This window comes from Erigeron canadensis, chromosome 9, assembly GCF_010389155.1.
Source record: "Erigeron canadensis isolate Cc75 chromosome 9, C_canadensis_v1, whole genome shotgun sequence".
Lineage (NCBI taxonomy): Eukaryota > Viridiplantae > Streptophyta > Magnoliopsida > Asterales > Asteraceae > Erigeron > Erigeron canadensis.
In genome coordinates, this window is record NC_057769.1 from 3,851,696 (window position 1) to 3,876,507 (window position 24,812).

The 24,812-nt window shown below is 34.8% G+C and overlaps 4 protein-coding genes across 4 annotated transcripts; 3 read left to right on the forward strand and 1 right to left on the reverse strand.

Annotated features, from left to right (window-relative positions):
* Window positions 1-144: 144 nt before the first annotated feature.
* Window positions 145-3,085, forward strand: LOC122581559. The gene is made up of 3 exons (XM_043753790.1): window positions 145-1,089; window positions 1,681-2,400; window positions 2,603-3,085. Exons 1-3 carry the CDS (start codon window positions 145-147, stop codon window positions 2,759-2,761), a joined length of 1,824 nt encoding a protein of 607 aa, XP_043609725.1. The 3' UTR covers window positions 2,762-3,085.
* A 4,314-nt stretch (window positions 3,086-7,399) lies between these two features.
* On the forward strand, window positions 7,400-9,164 carry LOC122581969 (josephin-like protein). The gene is made up of 2 exons (XM_043754302.1): window positions 7,400-7,498; window positions 8,510-9,164. The coding sequence occupies exons 1-2, from the start codon at window positions 7,403-7,405 to the stop codon at window positions 8,969-8,971; spliced, it is 558 nt and encodes a 185-aa protein (XP_043610237.1). The 5' UTR covers window positions 7,400-7,402; the 3' UTR covers window positions 8,972-9,164.
* A 3,805-nt stretch (window positions 9,165-12,969) lies between these two features.
* On the forward strand, window positions 12,970-18,927 carry LOC122581563 (putative receptor protein kinase ZmPK1). The gene is made up of 2 exons (XM_043753793.1): window positions 12,970-13,251; window positions 16,418-18,927. Exons 1-2 carry the CDS (start codon window positions 12,970-12,972, stop codon window positions 18,764-18,766), a joined length of 2,631 nt encoding a protein of 876 aa, XP_043609728.1. The 3' UTR covers window positions 18,767-18,927.
* On the reverse strand, window positions 18,918-23,997 carry LOC122581598 (sodium-dependent phosphate transport protein 1, chloroplastic). The gene is made up of 10 exons (XM_043753841.1): window positions 23,512-23,997; window positions 22,759-22,866; window positions 22,438-22,593; window positions 22,120-22,335; window positions 21,416-21,625; window positions 20,914-21,051; window positions 20,723-20,824; window positions 20,577-20,642; window positions 20,359-20,443; window positions 18,918-19,353 (listed from the first exon to the last, which is right to left on the reverse strand). Exons 1-10 carry the CDS (start codon window positions 23,920-23,922, stop codon window positions 19,256-19,258), a joined length of 1,590 nt encoding a protein of 529 aa, XP_043609776.1. The 5' UTR covers window positions 23,923-23,997; the 3' UTR covers window positions 18,918-19,255.
* Between the last annotated feature and the right edge of the window lie 815 nt (window positions 23,998-24,812).

A 24,812-nucleotide genomic window follows, 5' to 3' on the forward strand; every position in this document is an offset into this window, starting at 1 on the left:
AAATACCCTTGTTATACATGTATTTTGTTATGCAGTTTCTATCTGTTTATCCCTATAGTGTTTACCATCTTAGCATGTTGTTTCCCTATCGTGGGGTTTGCATTTCTTGTTTGTAGATTATTTATAGGCGTGTTTCGTCGTCCAATGGTTAAAACTGTAGGATCAAAAAGTAAAAGTTGGAAGGAGTTGCAGTCACGTAGGAGTTGTAGGTCTATGCATCGTGTTCATGTTCCCAAACAACATAATGAAAGTAGTTTGATGCAGGATTCTTTGGCTGCCAGACAAAATGCCAGGGAGACAGGCTACAAAATATTTAATAATATGAGCGTTGACGACAAAACTGTTATCTCAACAATATTTAAGGATAAAGTGGTTGACAAGAGAGTCTTGGTTGAAGAGAACCCAAAAGAGATACGAGACACGATGCCTGTAGATAGTAACAAATTTGATGAGGGGTACCAAAACTGTAGTTTTGGTAATGATAAAGACAAAACAAAAGAATGGTCGTATGTTCATGAAGAACAAAGGAAACAACATGATCATGGAAATAAGAATGTTCTATGGATGGATGATGATCAAAAGAGTCAAATGGATCTTGGAATCTCAGAGGCTGAAAGAACTAAAAGATTGGAGTGTTTGATGGAAAGAAGATCAAGAAAGCTATCAAATTTTCAGATTTTAAGAAATGCAATGGGAGTTGGAGTAGGAAATAACAGCAGTAGTACAATTTCATCCCTTCACATTCCCAAAAAGAATCCATTTCTTTCGAAAAATCTAGACAATATGAATTCACCTCGTCCTGGTTCAGCTCCTACATATTTGGTTAAGAACAACCCGTTTGACCTTCCTTATGACCCACATGAGGAAAAGCCGATTCTTACAGGTGATGAATTTGAAGAAGAGTTCATGACTACTCATCAGAAAGAAGCGTTGCTCAGCAGGCATGAACCTTCTATTTTAGGGGATCTTGCACCTCAAGAATCCACAAGTTGTGAAAACGAAGAATCTTTTGACATTGATTTCGCCTACAAGCAGTTGAGAAGACTGGGAACTTCAAAAGTAGGTAGGTCCATTTGTCACATTGTTCTAGCATTCTGATAATTTATCATGTCTTGTAGAGGTTGAGAAATATGTGGGTTTGATGGGTCAAGCTGCATATCTTTTTGTACCTTTGAAATGGGTCGGTTGCGTTCGTCAGAAGCACAGTTTTGTGCAATATCTGATATTATAGTGATCTAATTATACAAAAGAAAAAAGCTTCAGGAGGTTGTATAGGGACTTCTGACCTGTTAAAACTAAAGCAATAACTGAATCGACTTATTCATAAGATATGCATATTTTGATGGGTCAAGATGCATATCTTTCTGTACCTTTGAAATGGGTCAGTTACGTTTGTCAGAAGCACATTTTGTGCAATATCTGATATTATAGTGATCTAACTATATAAAAGAAAAAAGCTTTAGGAGGTTGTATACTTGTATGCACTAAACGATACCACAAGAGACTTCTGACCTGCAAAAACTAAAACAATAACTGAATCGACTTATTCATAAGTAAATGGAAATTCCACCTTTAGTTTTGTGGGTCAAAACTTTATACAATTAATAATACTTAAGTCTTTGAACCTTGAATCATGATGGACCAAGTATTGATGGTGATCTTTGTTTTCTAGCAAACAAGGAAGATGGCAACAAACAGCCTCAAGATAAAATCTTGATTTCCAATGTTATCATTGACGATAAACATGCAATAGCAGAAGGCGAATCCTCTAGAAAAGGGGTTGATGCAGTCAACATTTCTGATGAAAATGTTGGAACTGAAACATATACCAAAGAAGAGGAGATTCGCCATGATGTAGTCTCCAGTGATCAATCAACTTCATCATCTTCCTCAAGTGATGATGAACCGATCTTAAGACCAAACAAAGAAGCAATATTGCATTGTCTCAGTATGTCCCGAATGAGAATGATTTTGCAGGGAAAAAATATTCTTAGAAATGCTGAATCCTTCGACTGTGGTCCGTCTGCATTGTTTGAAAAGTCAAAAACAGATGGTTTCTTTTTTGCTGCCAATAAGCAGATTCATCATGGTTCAACAAACTCGCTTGCTTCTGATATGCAGGTAGAGGTCTCGGAACTTGATTCACCTCGATCAACGAACATCTCATCTTTAGATGAAGAAGGTAAAAGAAGCCTTGTTAACTCAAGATATCCATCTGAAATGGATCTATATGAAGCCAGATTGAGAGATATAGATGAAGTCAGTGAGCACGGATTTAATGATCCACACCATCTTGAATCAACCATTAAGCCAGATAAGCACAATGAACAAGGTGCTCATTATTTTACAGAAGATAGACGATTGACAGAGGATCACAAAGATAGTTGCACAATACTAAAGGTTAGCTTAATACTCGTATAAAGGAGGCAAAATGGATGGGTTGGGTAACAGATCAAAATGGTTTGAGGTCAAATTGGGCAATTTAAGTCGTCAATATGGCAAATATTGTCTATTATCAATTAGTGATAAACATCCGAAATCGGTGAATTTACCACCTCTAGTTTCTTTCCCTGAGTTAACGGCTTGTGTATCTGTTTTACAGCCCGAGTCATCTACAGATCAGGGCTTGTCATCCAGATTTATTAATGAGGTTCAAAAATCAGATGATCGCACAAATGTAGTTGCGTCATTGGATCAGCAGGTGCCTGATAGGTTACCTTCAAGTCAGAATGATAAACCTTCACACACATCAACTAAGTAACAAGTGTATATAGCTCCTGTTATCAAATATTCAACCAGCAATATGGATGACTTGACATCAAGAACCATCTAATCAAGAACAATCCCATCTCAGAGACCCGGATCAAAAAAGTTTTAGGTGCACAATGATAAAGACTTTGAATTCATCAGCTTTGTAAAAGAAATATCCAACAAACCACATATACAAGATTCTTGACCAAGTTGTAAAGAAAAAGAGCACTTGGTAATGCAATGGTGCTTAGTTTTTTGTTGATAAAAAATGTAATCTACTAATCTAGACTCGATATACGAATTTTTGGTGCTTGAAGCTTTATCTCTATAAGCGGAAGAGAAATGTGGGAAATGAATATAATTTCCATTAAAATAAAAATGTATAAGTAATAGAGTATATATAGAGCAGCTATATTTCTCTCACTATATCTATACATCTAACCGTCTATATCTATACACGTAACAAACTAACTATAAATATAACAGGTTGAACCCCTGAATATTAATCTGTACATCTTCAGTCCCTCTATTATCACAACTTGATATTAATCATATAATCCAATATCCCCCCCCCCTCAAGTTGGAGGATCTCCAATACCCAACTTGTTGCTCAGGAAAAGATGTTGAACTCTATTCAAGGCCTTGGTCATAATGTCTGCAATCTGTAAATGAGAGGGAATAAAAGCAGTTTGAATAAATCCTTCTTGAACCTTATCCCTGGTGAAATGACAATCAATTGCTAGATGTTTGGTTCTATCATGAAAACATGGATTAGCTGCAATTTGCTGGGCAGATTTGTTGTCACAGAAAAGAGTGATAGGAAGTTTAACTTGAATCTGCAAATCTTTTAAAAGAAAGCTCAACCACAATAATTCACAAGTAGTAGCAGCCATACTTCTATATTCAGCCTCAGTGGACGACCTAGAGACTGTAGCTTGTTTCTATGTTTTCCAGGAAACAAGAGCATGACCCAAAAATATACAATAACCAGTGAGGGATCTCCTAGTCATGATGCAGGAAGCCCAATCAGCATCAGAAAACCCAATAAGTTTTAAATGAGGTTGTATGGGATAAAACAACCCTTTAGAGACAGTGCCTTTTAAGTATTTGAGAAGATGAATTGCTGCTTGCATATGAACATCTCTTGGTTCTGCTACAAACTGGCTCAAATGCTGCACACTGTAAGAGAAATCTGGCCTGGTCATGGTCAGATAAAGAAGTCTGCCAATTAATCTTCTATATGGTCCACTATCCTTCAACAATATTCCTTTATTAGTGGATAACTTCAAATTTGGTGGAAGAGGATAAGGACTAGGTTTAGAGGCAGTAAGACCAGCATCTTGCAATAAATCAAGGATATATTTTCTTTGATTTAGGTAGGTTCCAGCAGAAGTTCTACAAATTTCAATACCCAAGAAGTATTTTGCCAAACCAAGATCCTTAATAGTAAACTTATGATCAAGAGCTGTCTTTGTTGCTAAAATTTTTGCTTCACAATCCCCAGTAAGAAGCACATCATCCACATACACAAGGGCAGCCACAAAATGACCATTGTTGCATTTTGTAAACAAGGAATAATCATTTTTAGACTGCACATATCCTAGATTTACCAGAAACTTTGACAATTCATGATTCCACTGTCTTGAAGCTTGCTTTAGGTCATAAAGAGACCTTTTTAATTTGCATACCTGTCCTGGTAATGCCTTTGTATACCCTTTTAGTGGAAGCATGTAAATTTCCTCATCCAAATAACCATGCAAAAATGCATTATTGATGTCTAACTGATGAAGAGGCCAGTCTTTTGCAGTAGCTAAAGCAATCAAAACCCTTACAGTTGCTAATTTAGCCACTGGTGAAAATGTGTGCTTGTAATCAGTCCCTTCCCTTTGATCAAAACCTCTTATAACCAATCGAGCTTTCAATCTTTCTATAGACCCATCAGGATTGTATTTGATCTTATAGACCCATTTAGAAGAAATGGCCTTTTTGTCAGAAGGTAATGAAGTTAACTCCCAAGTTTCATTCTTCTCTAAAGCTTCAATCTCCTTTTCCATGGCCTCTACCCAACCAGAATGCTCATGTGCTTGATCATATATTTTAGGTTCAGAAGTACTAAAGACATTGGCTAGAAAAGCCATATGATCTTGTGGGATATGAAGGAAATCGGTCTTAGCAAACAGTGGGTAAGATGGACTTTTTGACCCCTTAGTAGTAGTGACAAAATCTTTTAACCAAGCAGGACTCTTTGGAACTCTAGAAGATTGTCTCAAAGGAACAATAGGCAGATTAGAAGAGATAGGAACAGAAGTAGGAGGAAGAATTGGAGGATTAGGAACAGGAACAGATATATTATCATCAATAGGAGTAGTATCATTGTCAGACTCATTTGGAATAGGAGCAGGATCAGATGTAGGATAACAAATTTCTTCATCAGGATTAGTACCAAAAGAAGGCATGGAAGAAGATATATCAGGAGAAGACACATTGGAATTTTTGAATGGAAAAATATGTTCCTCAAAAATAACATCCCTGCTAAAAAACTCTTCATGAGTAGAAAGATTATAGAGTTTATAACCTTTTTGACCTGGAGGATAACCAATCAAAATGCACTTAATTCCTTTTGGGCCAAACTTATCCTTGTTGGGTTTAACATTGGAAGCATAGCATAAACAACCAATGGTTTTTAACTGATCATAGGAAGGAATTTTATTGTGCAAAATTTCAAAAGGAGTTTTCCAAGAAAGTTGTTTCATTGGCATTTTATTGATCAAATAGGTTGCTGCCAAAACACAATCTCCCCAAAATTTTGAAGGTAAACCAGCATGAAGCTTAAGAGATCTAGCAGTTTCTATTAAGTGTCTATGTTTTCTCTCAACTACCCCATTTTGTTGAGGGGTATAGACCATGGATCTTTGATGAATGACACCATATAAGCGGAAGAGAAATGTGGAAAATGAATATAACTTCCATTAAAATAAAAATGTAAAGTAATGGAGTATATATACAGCAGCTATATTTCTCTCACTATATCTATACATCTAACCGTCTATATCTATACACGTAACAAACTAACTATAAATATAACAGGTTGAACCCCTGAATATTAATATGTACATCTTCAGTCCCTCTATTATCACAACTTGATATTAATCATATAATCCAATACGGACTTTTATTTTAGTATCCAAATACTTTTAGTATCTACGTTTACATTTACAATCTGTACACCATAGGATTGAAATCTATGATTGATGAGTCATTTCAAATATCGCTAGAAGTAGTGGACTACATAGAAGAGTTAGTGTCGGCTTAAGCCTTTTTGGGGTCTTAGACAAGATATATTGGCAACATTTTGTGTGTCCATAGTTTGCCGAAACGACAGTTTAGCACAAAATGTGTGTCCATAGTTTGCCGAAATAACAGTTTAGCCCAAAATTTATAAGAAGATATTATATATAACCTATTTAAAAAGTTTTTAGGTGAACAGTAACCATATTAGTGTCATCTGTTTAGTGGCTAATGGTGTTATTTGTTTAGTGGCTACTGGCTAATGACTATGAAGAAGATATAAAAAAAATGGCATTCACTTAACAAAGTCAATATTAACATTAATGGCTTATATGCATACCTTCTTGAGGTTGTGGGTTCATTCCAAATAATTTATCGGAACAAATGCAATTTTTGTTGGTTTTATTTTAAGTTTATAACAATGTTTCTTTCCATTATATCAATTACTTGGAGCATGAAACTATATTTACATTTATTAGTATAATGTAACTCTTTGTTGACAATTTTGATTTAAGGGGTTAACATTTTTTTTTATCATAGTTCGTAAAATGCACAATAAAATTAAAGTTTTATGTGTAAAATGCACAAATAAAGTTACAAAGTAACTACTTTTTTAGCTTGTTATTCCCGGTCATTGACCGGATATAATAGTAGTTTAAACTCAAATCATTCTGATTAAAAACAACCATATAATGAATCACCAATAATAATAAATTGATATTATAAACCAAAGACACTAAGTCACATGATACATATTAGTTAAAGTTAAAACACAAAAAACTACTTCTACGTTGTCATTTATCAATGGAAACAGTGTTGCTAAAAGTTAAAATAATGTCGCTTAAGAATCCGCTAACACTCGTTGAGACTATTATAGCCCAAAACTCTATTTTAAACTGAACATATAATAAAATTGAGGCCTTTTGGTTTTGGAGGCCTTAGGCCAATGCCTAGCCCATGTATACTATTGGGACGACCTTGAGAAGAGTCCAAGTGCGCACAAGTGTCAATCAAACTAACACGAAAATCGGAGGGACATTGACGGTATACAATATCCTATGTAGATTTCCAATAAAATGTTTGTTTAATTAACCATTTTTTAACAGGTGTTAGTACACAAAGTGTCAAGTTTAAATGTTTAATGATCATATATATAATTTTGAGAAGTTAGAGATGAAATCTGTATTATTGTGTAAACAACATGGACAAGAAGTGTAATTAACTCTATAAAATAAACTAGTAAGTAGTAATAAACTCTATAAAATAATAAGAAATAATAGTAATAAATTTGGAAAGAGGATATATAGCATATATTTTTTTTGAAAGGTGGACAGAAAATATTTTTTTTTGTTTTTGAAGGGCGATGGAAGATGAAAATGAAAAGAAGAAGATGAAAGTATATCATGAAAGACAAAAATTACAATTTTGTCTTTTACACGCTCTCAATAATCTTTTCCAGGTTTTCTTCTTCTCTGTATATATATATGTGTGTGTGTGTATATATGCCGCCAATTTGGAAATTATTCTAATTTATTTGCATAAGTTCAATTGAGGAATTTTATTATGAAATTATTAGTTGAAATTATCTGTTTATTGTGCTGAACATTGCTATTAGCTTAGTAGTGATTTTGTATTAGGTCAAGTTAGGGTTTGTGTAAAACCCGACCGCTTTCTGAGAATGTGAGAATATGAGTACAGGATATCCGACCTTAAATCCGTTACTAGTCCAATTATCTTATGCTTTAACTGATGTAGAAAGGTTGAAAAAAGAATCTGTTTTGGATTCAGATTGGTGCTAGTCTGCTAGACACGTTCTGAACCGCTATGTACCGAAAACCGATTTTTGTTTCTAATTGTTACCGAGTAGACTACTGTGTTTGTCTGGTAAAGAAAAAAATGAATTCTGCTAAAGAAAATAAATTTCTGTATAATTGTTACCGAGTAGACTACTGTGTTGCTGAGTTTTACCGGGTAGACTACTATGTTGCCGACTTTTTCACACTCCTAAAGAAGAAATTATGCTACTTTTCTGTATCCCTTTCTTGGATTTTAGTTGCACAAATAAAAGTTTGGCTATAGTTTTGGAACAATGAGTTGGCTACCTTTAAAACAGACTAGTACCGGAATTGTTATTTGGATGAGTTATGTAATTTTGTATCCACATGATGTTGAATGAATGTGAATCTAAAGTAGTAAATAGGGATCAGCCTGTAGTTGGTTGTCATTTATTCAATTCCCCGTAACAGAATTTTTTCTTTCTCTTTGTATTGTAAACCCTAATTCAATTGTTGAAAATGCTGCAGTTCTATCACCAATTTAATAGAACTTTGGGCATTTGACCTAATATCTTCAATTCATGTCAGATTCTTGGAATTAGACCATGTCATTTTATTTTGTATATATATTAATAAGTTTCATTTATTTGGATTTATGGGCGATTTTGTTGATTTTTTTTTATGCCGTGGTTCAGGAAAAGAATGCATTTACACGCAAAGATTTGGATCAGATAGCGGAAAAGCTAGTTCTAGAAGACCCATACAAAGGCAACTGGACACCGCTTTCAGTTATCTTCAAGCCTCATCATAATTCACTAACAGGTAATTACGATATTAATGTGTTAATTTCTGCGGTTGAAGGGAAGGGGAAGAGGGTAGTTTGGCATGATAGGAGAAACAAAGCAGCTTCCATTGATCTCGATGAAAATGAAGGTAAGTTAATGGGAATCGTGTTAAATGTTCCTGTGAAAAGGTACGCTGGAATTTGGAAGGGTAGACATTGGGTTTCCTTGAGAAGGATTAATGGGGTTTGGTATAATTTGGATAGTGACTTTGCATCTCCTTACTCGTTTGGAAGTATCGAAGAATTTAGGGATTTCTTAGATAGCGCCATTGATATTGGTACTGAAATACTACTTGTAAAGGATTCTGAATAGTTTGCTGAGATAGGGGTTGGTTTTATTCAGGCACTGTTATACTGGTTGCAGCAATTTGTAGTTACAAAGTGATGAAGTTTTTTTTTTTCTCAATGTTTTACACGTTTCAAGGCTTCTTTTGTAAGTTTGGTTAAATACAAGAGTGTTTGTATGTATTCTGTCATTTAATATCAAAGAACTTCGGTTCTGCGTATATCAATCTGCCATGAGTTGGCATCATTCCCTTTTGTCTAGGGCTCTTGTAGGATCATATGAAAGTAACGTTCGTATGAAGAAATGGCAATAAAAAGTCCCCATTTGGGGTAAAACTAGTTTGTAAGAGTGTAGGTCCTGTTAAAAAAAAAAAGGAGTGTGGGCTGCTGAGATGACTAGTCAAAACCACACTTAGGTCCAAAGTCTGCTAAAATAGTCAGGCGAGCTCATGAATCATCTCAGATTGGACTAGCGTTTGGGCTTAGCAAGATATATGATTAGTTGTGACAAGAATGTGCCTGTATATAACTTTTTTAGAAGTGGCAAGTTCGACCCATTTACTTATGAATATGTCCATTAGGGTTAATATTTAATGCAATACAAGTCAAATAGAACATCAGCTTCAAGGAGATGTGTTGAATGGGTAGTGTGGGTCCAAACGGGAGGAAAGTCTCCTGAAGTATATTTATATGCATAAAACCCATATCGTTTTTATTTAAAGACTAATTAGACTTATGCCCGCGCAATGCGGCGGCGGGAGTAGTGACGGCGGAGGTGGTGGTGGTGACGGTGGTGGGGCAGCAGTGAGGACGGTGATGGGGGCGAAGATGGTGGTGAATGTAAAAGTAATTGATGTTAAAGGTGGTGTTGTAGTTATTTTAAGTGTTGGAGGATCTATACTGTAAATTATTTCATTAAGGGTATTATAGGTGTATTAGATGTAGTTATTTAAATTAGTGAATAAAGAAGAACGATATTTTTTTCTTTTCAAAGGTAGAAAGTTTAAAGAAAAAAAAGGTCGTTTGTTTTATTAGATAGTATAGATTATTATACGTTGAGAAAAAATGTGTTCAGTTTAAGCTACCCGATTCAATCTATTTTGACTGGACCCAGTACTCTACCAGCCTCACCATCTTGCCATCTCTAGTGTTACTTTGTTTCTTCGCACATTTGATATCTTCAAAGGGTTGTAGATTTCTAGCAGAGTCGAGAGTGCTTTCCCTGTACACTAATCGTAGCCTATATATTCTTATCTCTTGTACATGTATTGTATGGAAAATCAATAAGAAAACCTCTTTGCTAGGGGTGTTACTGAGCCGAGCCGAGCTCGACAGGGCTCGAGCTCGGCTCGATAGCTCGACCTTTCAGTATGTAGGCTCGAGCTCGACTCGGGATAGTAAAATATGGCTCAAGCTCGGCTCGAAAAGCTCGAAAAAGGCCCGACCTTAGCTTGTTATGTTAATAAATTGGCTCGAGCTCAACTCGAAACTCTAAAAGCTTGAAAAGCTCGACGGGACTTGACTATTAAAGTATTATATATGCAAATAAATACATAATATATTAAAAGCTCAAAAAGCTCGATAAGTATTCGAACCGAGCTATGTAAAGCTCGAGCTCGACTTGATATCTATTTCGAGCTTGATTTTATGGCTCGGGCTCGAGCTCGATAATAGTTCGACTTGATCGAGTCGAGCTTGAGTTGCTCAAAAAAAGCTCGCCTCGTTGGCAGCCCTACTCTTTGCCCCCCGTGGATTAGTTCACATAGTTTAGTGTGAGATACCACGTTAAATCTCTTGGGTTCTTCATTCTTGTTATTTTTTCCCTATTGTGTGTGTGTGTGGTTTTATTCCTAAATCCTAACAACCCCAATGTAATCATTTATGAATAATGGGTTGCATTTACAACCTCTCCTGACTATTCAATAAATACGGTATTGGAGTATCTCTTTTGATGAATAGTACTCCTTCCGTCCCAAAGTAGATGTACACATCTCTATGTTAGTTTCCCTCATAATAAATGTCAACTTCTAAAAGTTACATGTCAAATTTACTTTCCTACCCCTAATAATGTTTCCAAACTAGATTATTAAAGTTATGTGTAAAAAGTGAGTGTAAAAATGTCATATAGCAATTATTTAAGCAATAATACACATTTTTTAAGTGCCAGTTTCATGTGGACATTTTCTTCGGACAGATTAAGTACTTGAAAAAGAACATTTGCATACACCAGTTTCCTTTAAGCCCACCTGGTAAGTACTACCGTCTATCTTAAATATCATTTATTGTGGGGGACATCTGAAATAAGAAGTGAGCATGTGGAAATTATTCTTCTTGATGGTGTTTTCTAGTTATGTTCCAAATATGGAACTGTGCTATTATGGCTTTATTTGCCATTATATGTGGTGTACATATTGAGAAAACTGTTGATTGTTCTTTGAAAACCTTGATTTATTTGTACTACTGGTGGGTCCAATCTTAAAATAGGTTTCAGACTGCCCCTATAGTCAGAGATAAAATCATAAAATACCTTGTTCCGTACAACTCATCAGTTCATAATGATTCTATTGTTGCTTACCTTTCTAGTCATCGTTATGCCGGAGAGAAATCGTAAACACTTATAATTCGGTTTTCTGTTAGTTATGAATAAAAAGTGGTATAGTTTCGTGTATTTTGCTCATCCTATAGACCTATAGTGCCCAAAAAAAACATCCTTTCATATAATGTGCTCTGCCTGAGTAGATTTTACATTAACTGCTACCTATTGTGTGGAATGTGACTTAAATACCACCTTGACCACTTAGAAAACATGATTAATGCTGACTTGATTGTAGTCTTGTTAGTCAAAAAAACGAACCAATATTTGTAGTAATCTGTTTAGTTCCTATTAAAGGTGCATATATGTGAATATATGATTGTTCTAGAGTAAATTTGTTATTCGAATAACAAATACAATAATCATATCAGTTGGTCCCATTGAGATAAAGAAAGTAGTCATGCTATCAAAGCATATTTAGGATAAATGATCTTGCTATCAAAGCATATTTAGGGTTCCTAAATTAGGAAAATGATTAGTTTAAGAATGATCCAATTTATTCTTCTCCTGCTAACTCCCTTTGCATTTTCCTCGTTTATCTTGCTTAGTCCCATTGCACCTCCTTTGGATATTATGTCTAACCTGTATGATTCCTGGAGATAGTCATTTATGATGTATAGTCTTTAAGAAAGATGCATGTAAACACAAGCTTTACTGTAATAGATAATTAGCTATGACAAGGTGGGCGGGTTGGGTAACTGGTCAAAACGGGTTCTGGTTGAGGCGGCTGTTTCTACCACAGGTAGCGTTGTGTTATCTGGGCGACTTTTTAACTGTTTGAGACAACACAAAACCCCTAATGTACTCATTCATAAATCATTTATTTGAAATTGTCACCTCTTTCCTGAATACGCAAGAAATCCGTTATTTGAGTATCTTGTTTAATGAATATTATTTAAAGAACACGTTAACATACACAAGTCTCCTTTAAGTCCACCCGGTAAGTACCACCTTCTATCCTAAATAATCATTTATTGTGGGGGGTATCTGAACTCTGAAGTAAGAATTGAGAATGTGGTAATATTTCTTCTTGATGTGTTTTCTAGTAACATTCCATATATGTAACTGTGCTATTATGGCTCTATCTGTCCATTATATGCAGAGTACATGTTGAGAAAACTGTTTGATTGTTCTTTGAAACCTTGATTTATTTGTACTACTACTGGTAGGTCCAATTTAAGAACAGCCGAACAGGTTTCATACTACCCCTATTGTCATAGATAAATTCATAATAGCCCTTGTTCTGTACAACTCATCAACTAGAAATTATTCTATTGTTGCTTTCCATATAAAGACCTCCTACCATCTCTCTTCACATTTGCCCATTTCACATTGTATGTACAAACCCCGCTTTCATTCCTTCTCTCCACTCTGCCCCTGCCTCCAAGGAACACGGTACGCACGTATAGCGTAAAGTAAACACGTGAACTACCATGTCCAGCAAATCGAATTCTAGTAAACGGGTTCATGGTGGAACAAAGATTTCAATGACTTGCAGATATATGTCGCCCGTTAAGTACCTTAAACATGTTGGTGGTTGGATGGTGGCAGTTTTTTGTTTTGTAGCTCCCCAGAAACGGGGTTCCACTAAGGTATCTTCCTCAGGAACACCAAAACGGATTTCTGTGTCTCCTATCGATTCTCAAAGAGCAGAAGCTATTAAGGACTGCATCGACTTCATCAACTCTTCTTCTTCATCAACTGGGTCTAATTCCGTTTCTTGTTGAATAATTGTTGTATATGATTAAACGAGTTTCAGGCATTTAGTTATAATTTCAAATAAATCCATTATTTTTATGTGTTGATTTCAATTGTTTTGAAAATGGATAACTGGGTTAGTAGCTGGATGTTTTAATGTTATGGACAAAGTCTAGTTGTAGAATTTAATGAAACAAGAGACATCACACATGTTATGGTTGATATGTTGTCATGGTTGATTCTGATGAATCCGTACAATGTAGGCTCAACATATTTGCCTATATATGCACCTCCCAGAATTGACCATTTTCTACGAAACCGACAATCATATTTATGGTTGGTTACCATGGTTCAAGAGGGGTGTTTGGACTTTGGATATATCATGTATATCAGCAAACTATTTCTTTTAACATATTTGACTGTTGTGTTTAAAGTCGAAAAACTTTGAAATGACATAAAAAAAATGACAGTAAGATTATCTTGATTGTCGTTTAAAACATGAAAATAAGTTACTATCTGTATGGCCAAACCTGAAAGATATTCATTCCTATGTTTGAATATGGATCTTTCTGTACATTCGGTTTTTATAAAGTAAAACTAGCATTTTACCCGTACAATGTGGCGGTAATGGTGGTAGCAGCGGTGTGGTGTTGGTGGTGGCGGCGGTGATTGGTAGTGGTGGTGGCATTATGGTGTGGTTATTATTGTAAAAATAATTAATGTAAAAGGGGTAGTGTAGCTATTTAGGAGTAAATTAATTCATTAAGGATAATATAAGTATTTTGAGTAGAGATGTTTAAATTTATAAATAAAAGAGAGATAATTAATTAATTTATTAAGGGTAAAATAATCATTTTGTATGGGGACATTTTTATGAGAGAAAGTGTTGAAAAGTGTTAAGAGTGGGAATGTGATAATTTTTATAAAGTAGTATAGATATATATAAATAATAAGTTGTAAACTACTTATAAAAATTATTTAGGGGTCGTTCCTTTTTTTAGTCATTAAGTGTTGAATGTATTAAGTAACTGAATGTATAAATAATGTCTGAATGTATTAAGTAAAAAATTGGTAATTGACGGTTATTTTTGTTTATTAAGTAAAAAAAAAACATGAAATTTGACTGAATACATTAAGTTCTTAATTATTAAGTGTATTAAGTAAAAAAAAACTTTAATTTTATCTTTCCGTACTCAAATCACATAATACAATATCAATTATTCAAAAACATAATAAAATGAATTAAAATAGAGATTTGATATCTACTATAAGTTAAAATTTCAACTAAATATATCTAACCTAAATATATATGAATCAACTTTATAGTATAACACAGTCTCTCTCTTACTCACAAATATCAGATGTAGCCACCTTCAACCTTAATATATCCTTGCTAAAATATTCGAAACCTGCTATATATTTGAAACGTGCATTAGCAGGACACAATTTTAATACAACAATAATAATTTGACAAGTCTATGATAACTATTAACTAGAAATTTTGAATCTACTACATGAGACATCAGTAGCACAATGACTACATTTAATTGTTAAAAAGAAAAATTTGGCTCTATTTCAGTTATTATGTTAGATTACATGTACAAACATATACATCTACAACGTAAATAAAAAGAATTAGAAAAAAGCTTACCGACCATTTTAATTCTAGTGACGATGAGTCGATGACTTTTTTTGAAAGTCAATATTCTTGGCCTTAGTTATTGTAATGTTTATTAGCGGAACGTTTTTAACATTCTTGTGATTAATAACTATAAGTGTATATTAAATTTTTTTAAAAAAAAATTCTTAATCTTAATCTTAATCTTATCTTAATCTTAATCTTAATCTTAATCTTAATATATACTATAAGACAGTTGAACTAATGACTTATTAACCAATCAAATCGTTTAAATTCATCAAATTGTCTCTCGCTTATGTCATCATTTAGATAAACTATAAATTAAAAAATCTTAATAATCATTATCCAAATATATTATTATATTAGTATTTATATTAATTTGTAGAAAATTATCATTAATTTATACTTTTTTGTTTCCTATCAATAATTTACAGTTTTTAACCCTGGGTACTTAATTTATTTTTATTTTTAGCCATCAACTTAAGAAGATTTTTTTTTATATAATTTTTGAAAAAAATTACAAAAAGTATTTATATTTAATTTTTTAAAGTTACAATTGTCATTTAAATCAAGAATCCTAATTGTTATCAAAGAATATGAAAACAATCTGAATTGTTGTTTAATTATTATAGGACAAGTGATTGATAATAAACCTATTCGTGTTATGGGTCACATCATGATCAAATGACGAACCTGTGATTATTGTACTACAATTTGCAAAGTATAACAATACTTAGAACAATATATCTTCGAAATTATAAGTTTTTATAAATTGAATATATAAAGATCTAATATTTAGTAGTAATAACTATAAGTATGTATGAGTATATATTAGGGGTTCTAGTGCTTTCAGAATATTGAGATATAATTATCAATTATTTAATATTTGAAGGTAAAAAATTATGACATAATTAGTTCACTTAATTTGTCTCATCAATTTATAAATGTTTGCTTGTAATTAATTTGTAAACTTAAAATCCCTAGTATTATATTTAGTTTTGCGTACAGTTAAATTAAACTAATATTTGAATATTTTATTTTATACAATTTTTAGTAAACATTTTAGAAATGCATATAAAACCAACTGGGTTGGATCAGTGGTTGGAGCTCATGCCTTTGAAAACAGAGGTTATGGGTTCGATCCTCATGCTCAGCAAGGCTGGATATCCTTTTCTACCTATGGTAGAACCTGGAAGTAGCCTCTTTACCTTTGATATGGGTAAGACTATCTATATATCAACCTCCTCCATATATTAGGACCCAAAATCCATAAAAAACAGCAATAAATAGGGTAATAAGAATAAAGGCAACCAACTACCACTTCAATATATGTAACCGTAACTTTTTTGAAAGTCAATATTCTTGGCCTTACTTATAATAATGCTTATAATGGAACGTTTATAACATTCTTGTAGTTAACAACTACAAGTGTATATATATATAGAACTAAGAGTGACCCATTTGACCATATCTTGAAAATGATGGCTGCATTATTTCATTTTCATAGTTTTATCATAATAATAATAATAACAATTTTATCCCAGACACCAAAATCTTGTCATTCTTACTTAACTAGAGGCACATCACTGTCTGTTGAAAACAAAGACCAACTTCTCGTTTCGTCTGATGGCCTTTTCACAGCCGGTTTTCATCAAGTTGGGGTGAACGCGTACGCGTTTGCAGTGTGGTTCTCTGAGCAAACCACACCAGGAGAAGGTCGTATGGTGGTTTGGATGGCTAACCGAGATACACCGGTGAATGGAAAGCAGTCAAAACTCTCATTATCAGAAAATGGCAATCTTGTTTTGACAGATGCTGGTGATTTTATTATTTGGTCAACCAATACAAAGTCAATGACTGCAGAAGTTTTACTGCAACTACAGAACACAGGTAACCTTGTACTCCATGAAGGAAAAGATTCGGAAATGCCACTTTGGCAAAGCTTTGATCATCCAACAGATACTCTTCTTCCGGGTCAACCGTTTACCAAGTTCACACAACTTGTTTCTTCAAGAAGTTCTACTAATTATTCTTCGGGTTTATATAAACTCTTTTTTGATAATGACAGCATTCTTCGATTACTATACGATGGCCCAGAAACAACTAGTGTTTACTGGCCTCATCCAAGTTTTAGAGTTTGGGAGGTTGGGAGATTGCAGTATATATTTAGTCGTCTAGCGTTACTTGATTTTTATGGTGAGTTCAACTCGTCGGATGGTTTTAGATTCAAAGCAGCTGATTTTGGAACAACAAGACAAAGAATAATGAAGCTTGACATAGATGGCAATATAAGAGTTTACAGTCTTGTTAAGCATGGAAGATGGGTGAAATGGGAAGTTCAGTGGCAAGCCATTCAGCATTCATGCTTAATTCATGGTACTTGTGGACCAAATAGTCTTTGTACGTATTCTCATGATTCGGGCAGCAAATGTGTTTGCTTACATGGGTTCAAAATGGTGAATTCTCTGGATTGGCGTTACGGTTGTGAACCAGAATTCCATCTATGTATGCAAGAAGATGACTGTGGTTTTGATTTTATCAAGCTTCCTCATGCACAATTCTATGGGTATGATATTCGGTTGCTCCCTAATTACACACTCAATGCTTGCAAAAAGTATTGCTTACAGGACACTTCTTGCAAGGGGTTTCAATATGGATGGCTACCTGAGAAGGGATTCTATTATTGTTTCATTAAGAATGCTTTGTATAACGGTATTCAGTTAGGAATTGATGATCCAATGTATGTTAAACTACCAAGGAGATTGGTGTCGTCGTTTTATCAGCAAACTGCCATCAAATCAAGCTTCAGCTGTCCACCACGCCCCGTGCAGACACCCATAGTAAGGTTTTATGACAGAAAACACCATCTTAAGCTGCTTGACTTCTTGTTGCTGCTCGGATGCACAATTGGTATTATTGAGATAACGTGCATAGTTTTTTTCTGGTATTGTACAAGTAGAATCACAAACATAACCAAGCAAAACTACTTTCCAGTTACAACGGGGTTTAGAAAATTTACATATCGCGAGCTGAAGAAAGCCTCAAAAAATTTTAGTGAAGAGATAGGAAGAGGTGGTGCTTGCATTGTGTATAAAGGAAGGGTAAAAGAAAATAAGCTTGTAGCAATCAAGAGGCTCAAGAACACTAATCATCAAAGTGGATCAGAAGTGGAATTCCAAGCAGAGATTAGCACGATCGGAAAGGTGAATCACATGAACCTGATAGAGACATTGGGTTTTTGTGCCGAAGGAAAGCATAGGCTTGTGGTTTATGAGTATATGGAAAATGGATCTTTAGCTGATAATTTAGGCGTTGGTAAACTCAATTGGGACACAATGTTTGATATTGCAAAGGGTACTGCAAAAGGACTTGCATATTTACATGAAGAGTGTTTAGAGTGGGTACTACATTGTGATGTGAAGCCACATAACATACTATTGGATGCTAATTATAATCCAAAAGTGGCGGATTTTGGTCTGTCGAAACTGTATGATAGAGGTGGCCACAATCAGTCAGACTTTTCAATGATACGAGGAACTCGTGGTTATATGGCTCCTGAGTGGGCATTTAACCTTCGAATTACCTCAAAAGTTGATGTATACAGCTATGGGGTGGTGATACTGGAGATGATAACAGGAAAGGGTCCAGCGGCGGTGCATCAAACAAGCAATGAAAGTGACGAGACCAAGCTTGCACTAATTGATTGGGTTAGATTAAAAACGCAAAGATCAACAGAATCTTGGGTTGAGGAGATTGTAGGTCCTTCAAATAGCAGTGAATATGATAGGGAAAGGATGGAAAATCTAGTTAGAGTTGCACTGCAATGTGTCGAAGAAGATAGGGAGGCAAGACCCTCAATGAGCCAGGTGGTTAATATGATTAACCATCTATAACCATGCTTTATATTAAAAAAAAATATGATAGTTGCAATATTCTTAAATCTAACAAGAATAATCTGGTTATTAAAGTGGTATATTGAATATAATTAATAAGAATAATCTGGAATTAAAGTGTCTAGACCACACCAAAAAAGCGAGCAAAAAATTACTCGTATAAATCAAAGTATCACATATGCTATAAAATTACATACAAAAGGGTATATTTCATGAATGCTGAAATACTTTTGCAATTAGCATTGTTGAATATACATCGATCAAAATGTGTGTCTCATCTTCCTATATTTCTATTGTTGTAACTATGAAATGGCTATGGAAATGATCATAATTTACAGGAATGTTCTCACCATTTCTGTGTGCATAAAAGTCATCTGCTGAGCTTCTGAAACATACTACTGCTGTTTCTGCCAAAGCCACAAGAAATGCTTGCACCCATTTGTCGATTTGAAATCGCCTCAACATGGGTGACAGTTTAACTATATGTATTTAGTCGATTATTTTCTCCCCAGTCGAAAAAAGGTTCCAAATTACTGTTCCAGCCAAATAAAGCCCAATTGCCACATCAAATACCTCATCCCAAGAACCTGCTTATATGTCACCACGTGTCAAGCTTCTCCAAATATTAACAGTTCCATTTAAATGTTTAAAAATGAATGGGCATGTCGGATGGGTTCGGTAACTGGTCAAAGTAGGTTCTGGTTATAATGAGCATATTATAACTGTGCATAGAGATGTGTTGGGCTGACCTGCAAACGTGTTTTCTTTCCATTCTTTCATGATTTTAATAATGTGATCACAAAAAATTTACTAATACACAAGAAGTTCCTAAAGGTCCTGTGTATTCCCTACCAATATGCTATATACGCGCAGATATTTCTCTTTCAAACCAAACAATAACTAGTTATTACAATTTAAGAAGGTGTTTATGCATTTGAACGCACGTTGTAGACTTTCAAGTTTCAACCTATTCGGATATTATAGCTTTGTTTTGGAAATACTGACCTGTATACTAAATTTCATGAACTTTAGATGTCTGTCTTCTTAAATGGATACGAAGTAAGAAAGTATATTATTTACATTAAATAAATAATAATGCGCAATCACCAAAGTAGTTCAAGAAGACTCAAAAAACAGGAAGACCTTTAATAGAGTATTGAGATTTGTATTAATCTTTCCAATAGTACTAATTGGGTATTGTCGGGGTATGTAGGACTCTTGTACGGAATATAATCTACACCAATGAATGGTTTATGACATGAGACTATAGTGGTGTCATATCTTATAGGGGTCAGTTTGATCTATGATATTGGTTCATATGGGTCACATCATAAGAAATAGCTAAAGTTCAAAGTCACCCAACCTGCTAAATCATTTCTGCATAAGATGATTATTTATATATACAGTCTAGTACTCATATTTGAGGCGTTAATTGGTTACATGAATCTAAATTTTTGGACAGGTATTTCAGGTTATCCCAACTGACCCACTTTCACATACAAAAAGCTACTCTCCATTTTGACCCATTACCCTGCCCATCCATTTTTCCATATCTAGACAAGTATCTTGCTAATGAAGGGATAAAACAGTACCGTGTTGCAAAATGTAACCGGTAGCTGCAGTTCCAAAGACACCAGCGAGAACTCCTGCAGTATTGGACAAACCAAGCAGCACCCCCTGTTAAACAACAAAAAACATAGGTTAGCAAAAGTTAAATCACTTTTTACTCTTGGGTTTGGTTTTGGAAAAGCAAAATCTTTGCTGTGATCGTTGAGTCAATCAAAAAGTGTTCAAGAAAGGTGATGCTTACTGAATATCGAGGGGCAATATCTTGATGATTCGAGTATAACCCTGACTGTGAAAAGGCATCAGAACCCTGTAGAAAAGAAATTTGGTCATTTCTTTTCAAGAAGAATGTAGTTGAACCAGAATCATGCATATATATAGATCACAAACCTGACTACATGCCATGCAGAAAACAGCCATAGCAGGAGAGTCAACATGGCTTAATTGAGATAAGAAAAATGCAGGTCCAAGAAATCCAATAGACTGCATTACCTGATTTTATGATAGAAGAATAACTAAGATCGGTTACGAAGAACAAAATCTCGTTGATACAGTTTCTATGCAATGACTATGAGAAATACCTTTCGGACTGTGGTCACAGACCACCCTTTGCTTACTAGTGTGTCAGCTATCCAACCTCCAAGATTGGCCGAGAAAGCCATTGTAAGCCAAGGCAATACACAAAATAGCCCAGATTCTGTTAGATTAAAGCCCAGAACCTGTAGCATGTTATTACAAAAGTTGAATTTAATTTCGAACTTCTGTCATTTATATGGTAGTACTTGATTGTATTTATTACCTACAGCACTAGTTTTCCGAAGTGTCTATATAACAATAAAACTATTTGAATTCGATTTTGGTTAGGCTTTGCTAAATATGTGTTAGTAGATGATTCTTAAGTGCGAGTCGGCAAGAATGGACTAATGCATTTGAGGGTCAACGTAACCCGTTCCACCCTGCATTTCTGAAGGATCTGTTTTGATCTGTTACCCAACCCATCCAACCTGTACATCTTTCCACCTCTAGTTATTTAGACAAAAAATTGATTAAAATGTCCTAGTACACAAATAATGGCCGACTAACCTGGTTATAATAAGTAGGCATCCATGTGAGGAGTATAAACGTTCCCCAGTTATGACAAAAATGACAAGTTATTAATGCCCACACGGGTGCTTTTGACAGGATTAATCCCCAAGGAATATTTTTAACGGGTTCCTCAGATACTCTATTGCGAAATATCAGTTTCTTTTCTTCAGGACGAAGCTCGGGATCTTCAAGAGGTGAACTGTATGCCTACATTTTACAATTCCTCTAACATTAGAAGATCATTGAAATAGTGAACGTATATCTTAAAACTAAGGGGAGAAGATTGTGCCGGCTAATTGGTTGCCGATAGAGGTAGCAATTTTGACCCATTTACTTATGAATGGGTTGATTTACGTTAAACTTTATCCCGGCAGATCAATGGGTAAAGTAAAACAGCTAAAAGGAAAGGGTCAAGTGGGTCAAGAGTTGGCCAAAGTGGTTTTTATAATGCATAAAACTCTCTTGGTACTTTTATGGAGTAATAAAAAATGATTATTGAGCTATTTCAACTTCTGTAATCATATCTCACACAATAGTTATTACAAATTTTATAAGATCTGATCAAAAAGGGTTTTGGGTCAAATCAACTAACCCCTAGAAAAGATCATCCATTTTACAACCAATTATCCAACCTGATACTATTTTGCTATCTCTAGCTATTGTTTCAAAAGTAGGAGAGTGATTGTATATTGAAGAACTACCTTATTAAGCCATATTGCAGCCCATACTGTCCCTAAAGAACCAAAAGAGAAAAAGACTGAAGGCCATCCATACGAATGTATTAAGAATGGTGAAAAGGCAAGCCCGGTGACTGACCCAAGATACATTCCACTATACACCAAAGCCAGTGATCTACTTCTCTCTGCAACAGGAACCCATTTTGATAGAAGATTGTTCATAGCTGGCATGGCCACGCCCTGATAACGATCAAACAAAATTTTTAAGAAACTAAAAGATAATCTATAGAACAACAAAAAAATGCTAAGATTGAAAAGAGATGTGGAATGAAAAATATCGACCTCGCCTATACCCATGAAAGCACGGACTATGAGTAGGAAAGGCAATCCAAACTTTGCAGCAATGGGAGTAAGGACAGTAGCTACAGACCACCAAATGACACCGAAAGCCAAAACACGTTTCCCACCTACAGTGTCTGCCCAAATGCCTCCTGCAATCTAAGCTCGATTACCGTTAGTTCCATTTTTAGTATATTTATAGCATGACATATTCTTGTATCACAATCTTCAGTACTAAATAATATGTTAGTCCATTCCCACATTCTTTTAGTAATCTAACACCAACAAGGATCAAACTAAGACGTAGGAAGGAATTGAGAAAACCTGAGTGAGAAGATAACCCCAGAAAAACGATGACTGTATCAAACCAACAGTCGCAGAATTCCAGTGGTACTCTGATGACATTGGTAGTATAGCAATACTCATATTCACCTGCCACATTGCCACAATCTAGTTCAAACATCCAACATTAAACATTCAAAATTCCTTAAACTCCAAACTATGGCAACTAAAAAACGTTATCCAGTAGTTACAGATTTCCAAAAGGTTAATATCTGGAAACCCTGCCCAGCCCATGAGACCCCGCCCCAAGAACAACATGCGAGAGACTGAGAGGCAATGTAGATACTCACTTAGATGTCTGCTAATGAATGGTGTTCGTCCTTAAGGAAATTCAAACTTGGGTATTTCCCGAAACCCAACTGAATTATAAGCCTAGAAGCCCGATAGTTAGACATTTAGTTAGTCTAAAAACTTTGAGGCCATGTGTGATCACACTTCTAAGTGGCGGAGCTAGAATGTTTGTCAGACGGGTTCATTATCAATATTATCACAGCTTATGGATAAGATCAGGTGGTTCATATACAAGCTTACATAAAAAATCACATCAAATTTATAGTAGAGTTACGGGGAAGAAAAGATTATTCAACGAGTTCAATTGCACCCTCTCGAGTATATGTAGCCCCATCCATGAGTTCTAAGTTGTAACACACCCCCAAGTCCCCAACAACAACGTAACTCTATATGTCCAATACAACAAAAATAAAACACTAGTAGTAGTAAATGACAAAAGCTCACTCTATCCATATTGCAAAGAAGGAAAGCCGAAAAGCACAAAATAACAATAGTCCAACGTTTCGGAAACTCTTCCCACCAAGGAACAACAGACTCGTTTTCATTTTCATCATTCGTTACAACGCCTAGTTTATCCTTAAACTTAAACGAACCGGGTGTTGTTGACTTCGAAACCTCATACGACTCCGATTTAACATCCGACCCGATCCTCCAAACCTTATTAGTATTCCTAACAACAATTTTACTATTCATAAGTTCATGAACACATGAATCTTTTAAGAAATGGACTTCAAACTTAAAATGTTTCGAGTTCGTATAGGAACAGATAATTTTTCTAGGAATTGATGTGTTGGGTGAACGATGTCGTTTTGGAGGTAAATATGGAGATATTGAAAGTGATCTTATTCCTGCCATGGTGATTCAGTTGTGCGAGTTTTTTTTTTTTTTTTTAAGGTTTTGGACTGTTTTTCATTTTTTTTAAAAGTGTTGGTTATTTTTGGCGTTTTGGGTCGTTGGAGTGACTGATATTTTTATTTTGTGATTGGTTATGATTTTCACAAGTGGCATATAGAAATCCTGTGGATGTACTAGATAGAAATGTGGGTCCTACCATAAGTTGATAACGGTGTATTTTTGGAATGGGCTTGTTTGAAAGATCAGAAGGTTGAATGGGCTTATATTGAATATGTCATTTGTTGGGCTTAATTCCAACCAATAGTCCAATATTCCTTCATGCATAAATAATTATATATAGTTTTTTTTTTCTTTTGAACAATATACCAAGACCTGAGTATATTCTGTAGTGATTGTCTTAAATCAAAAATATGAGTACGTCCATGATATTGGATTGTCCATTAACTTCCTCTTTTAGTGAAACAATTTTTAAATAAAAAATTAAAAACACTGTTCACTATGATCATATCACCGGCTAGGAATTTGATGTGGAATTAGTGTAGATAAACATATCTCTAAACATGAACTTTTGATCATATTAGTATAATGGTGAAGAACCGCCTACTTTTGCTACTATGGCAACAATGAAATTCCCCAAATCGTGCATTGCACGAGCTCTATTCTACCAAATGATAAAAACAACATGAAACACTTTTTCCTATATAAATTATAAGACAAAAAAAACAACTTTTCCAAGGGATGCAATTGCACGAGCTGTATTCCCACCAAGTATTCCCACCAGATGTTGTTCCTTGGTGGGAAGAGTTTCTGAAACGTTAGACTATTGTTATTTTGTGTTCTCAGCTTTCCATCTATGCAATATGGATAGAGTAAGCTTTTGTTAATAAAAC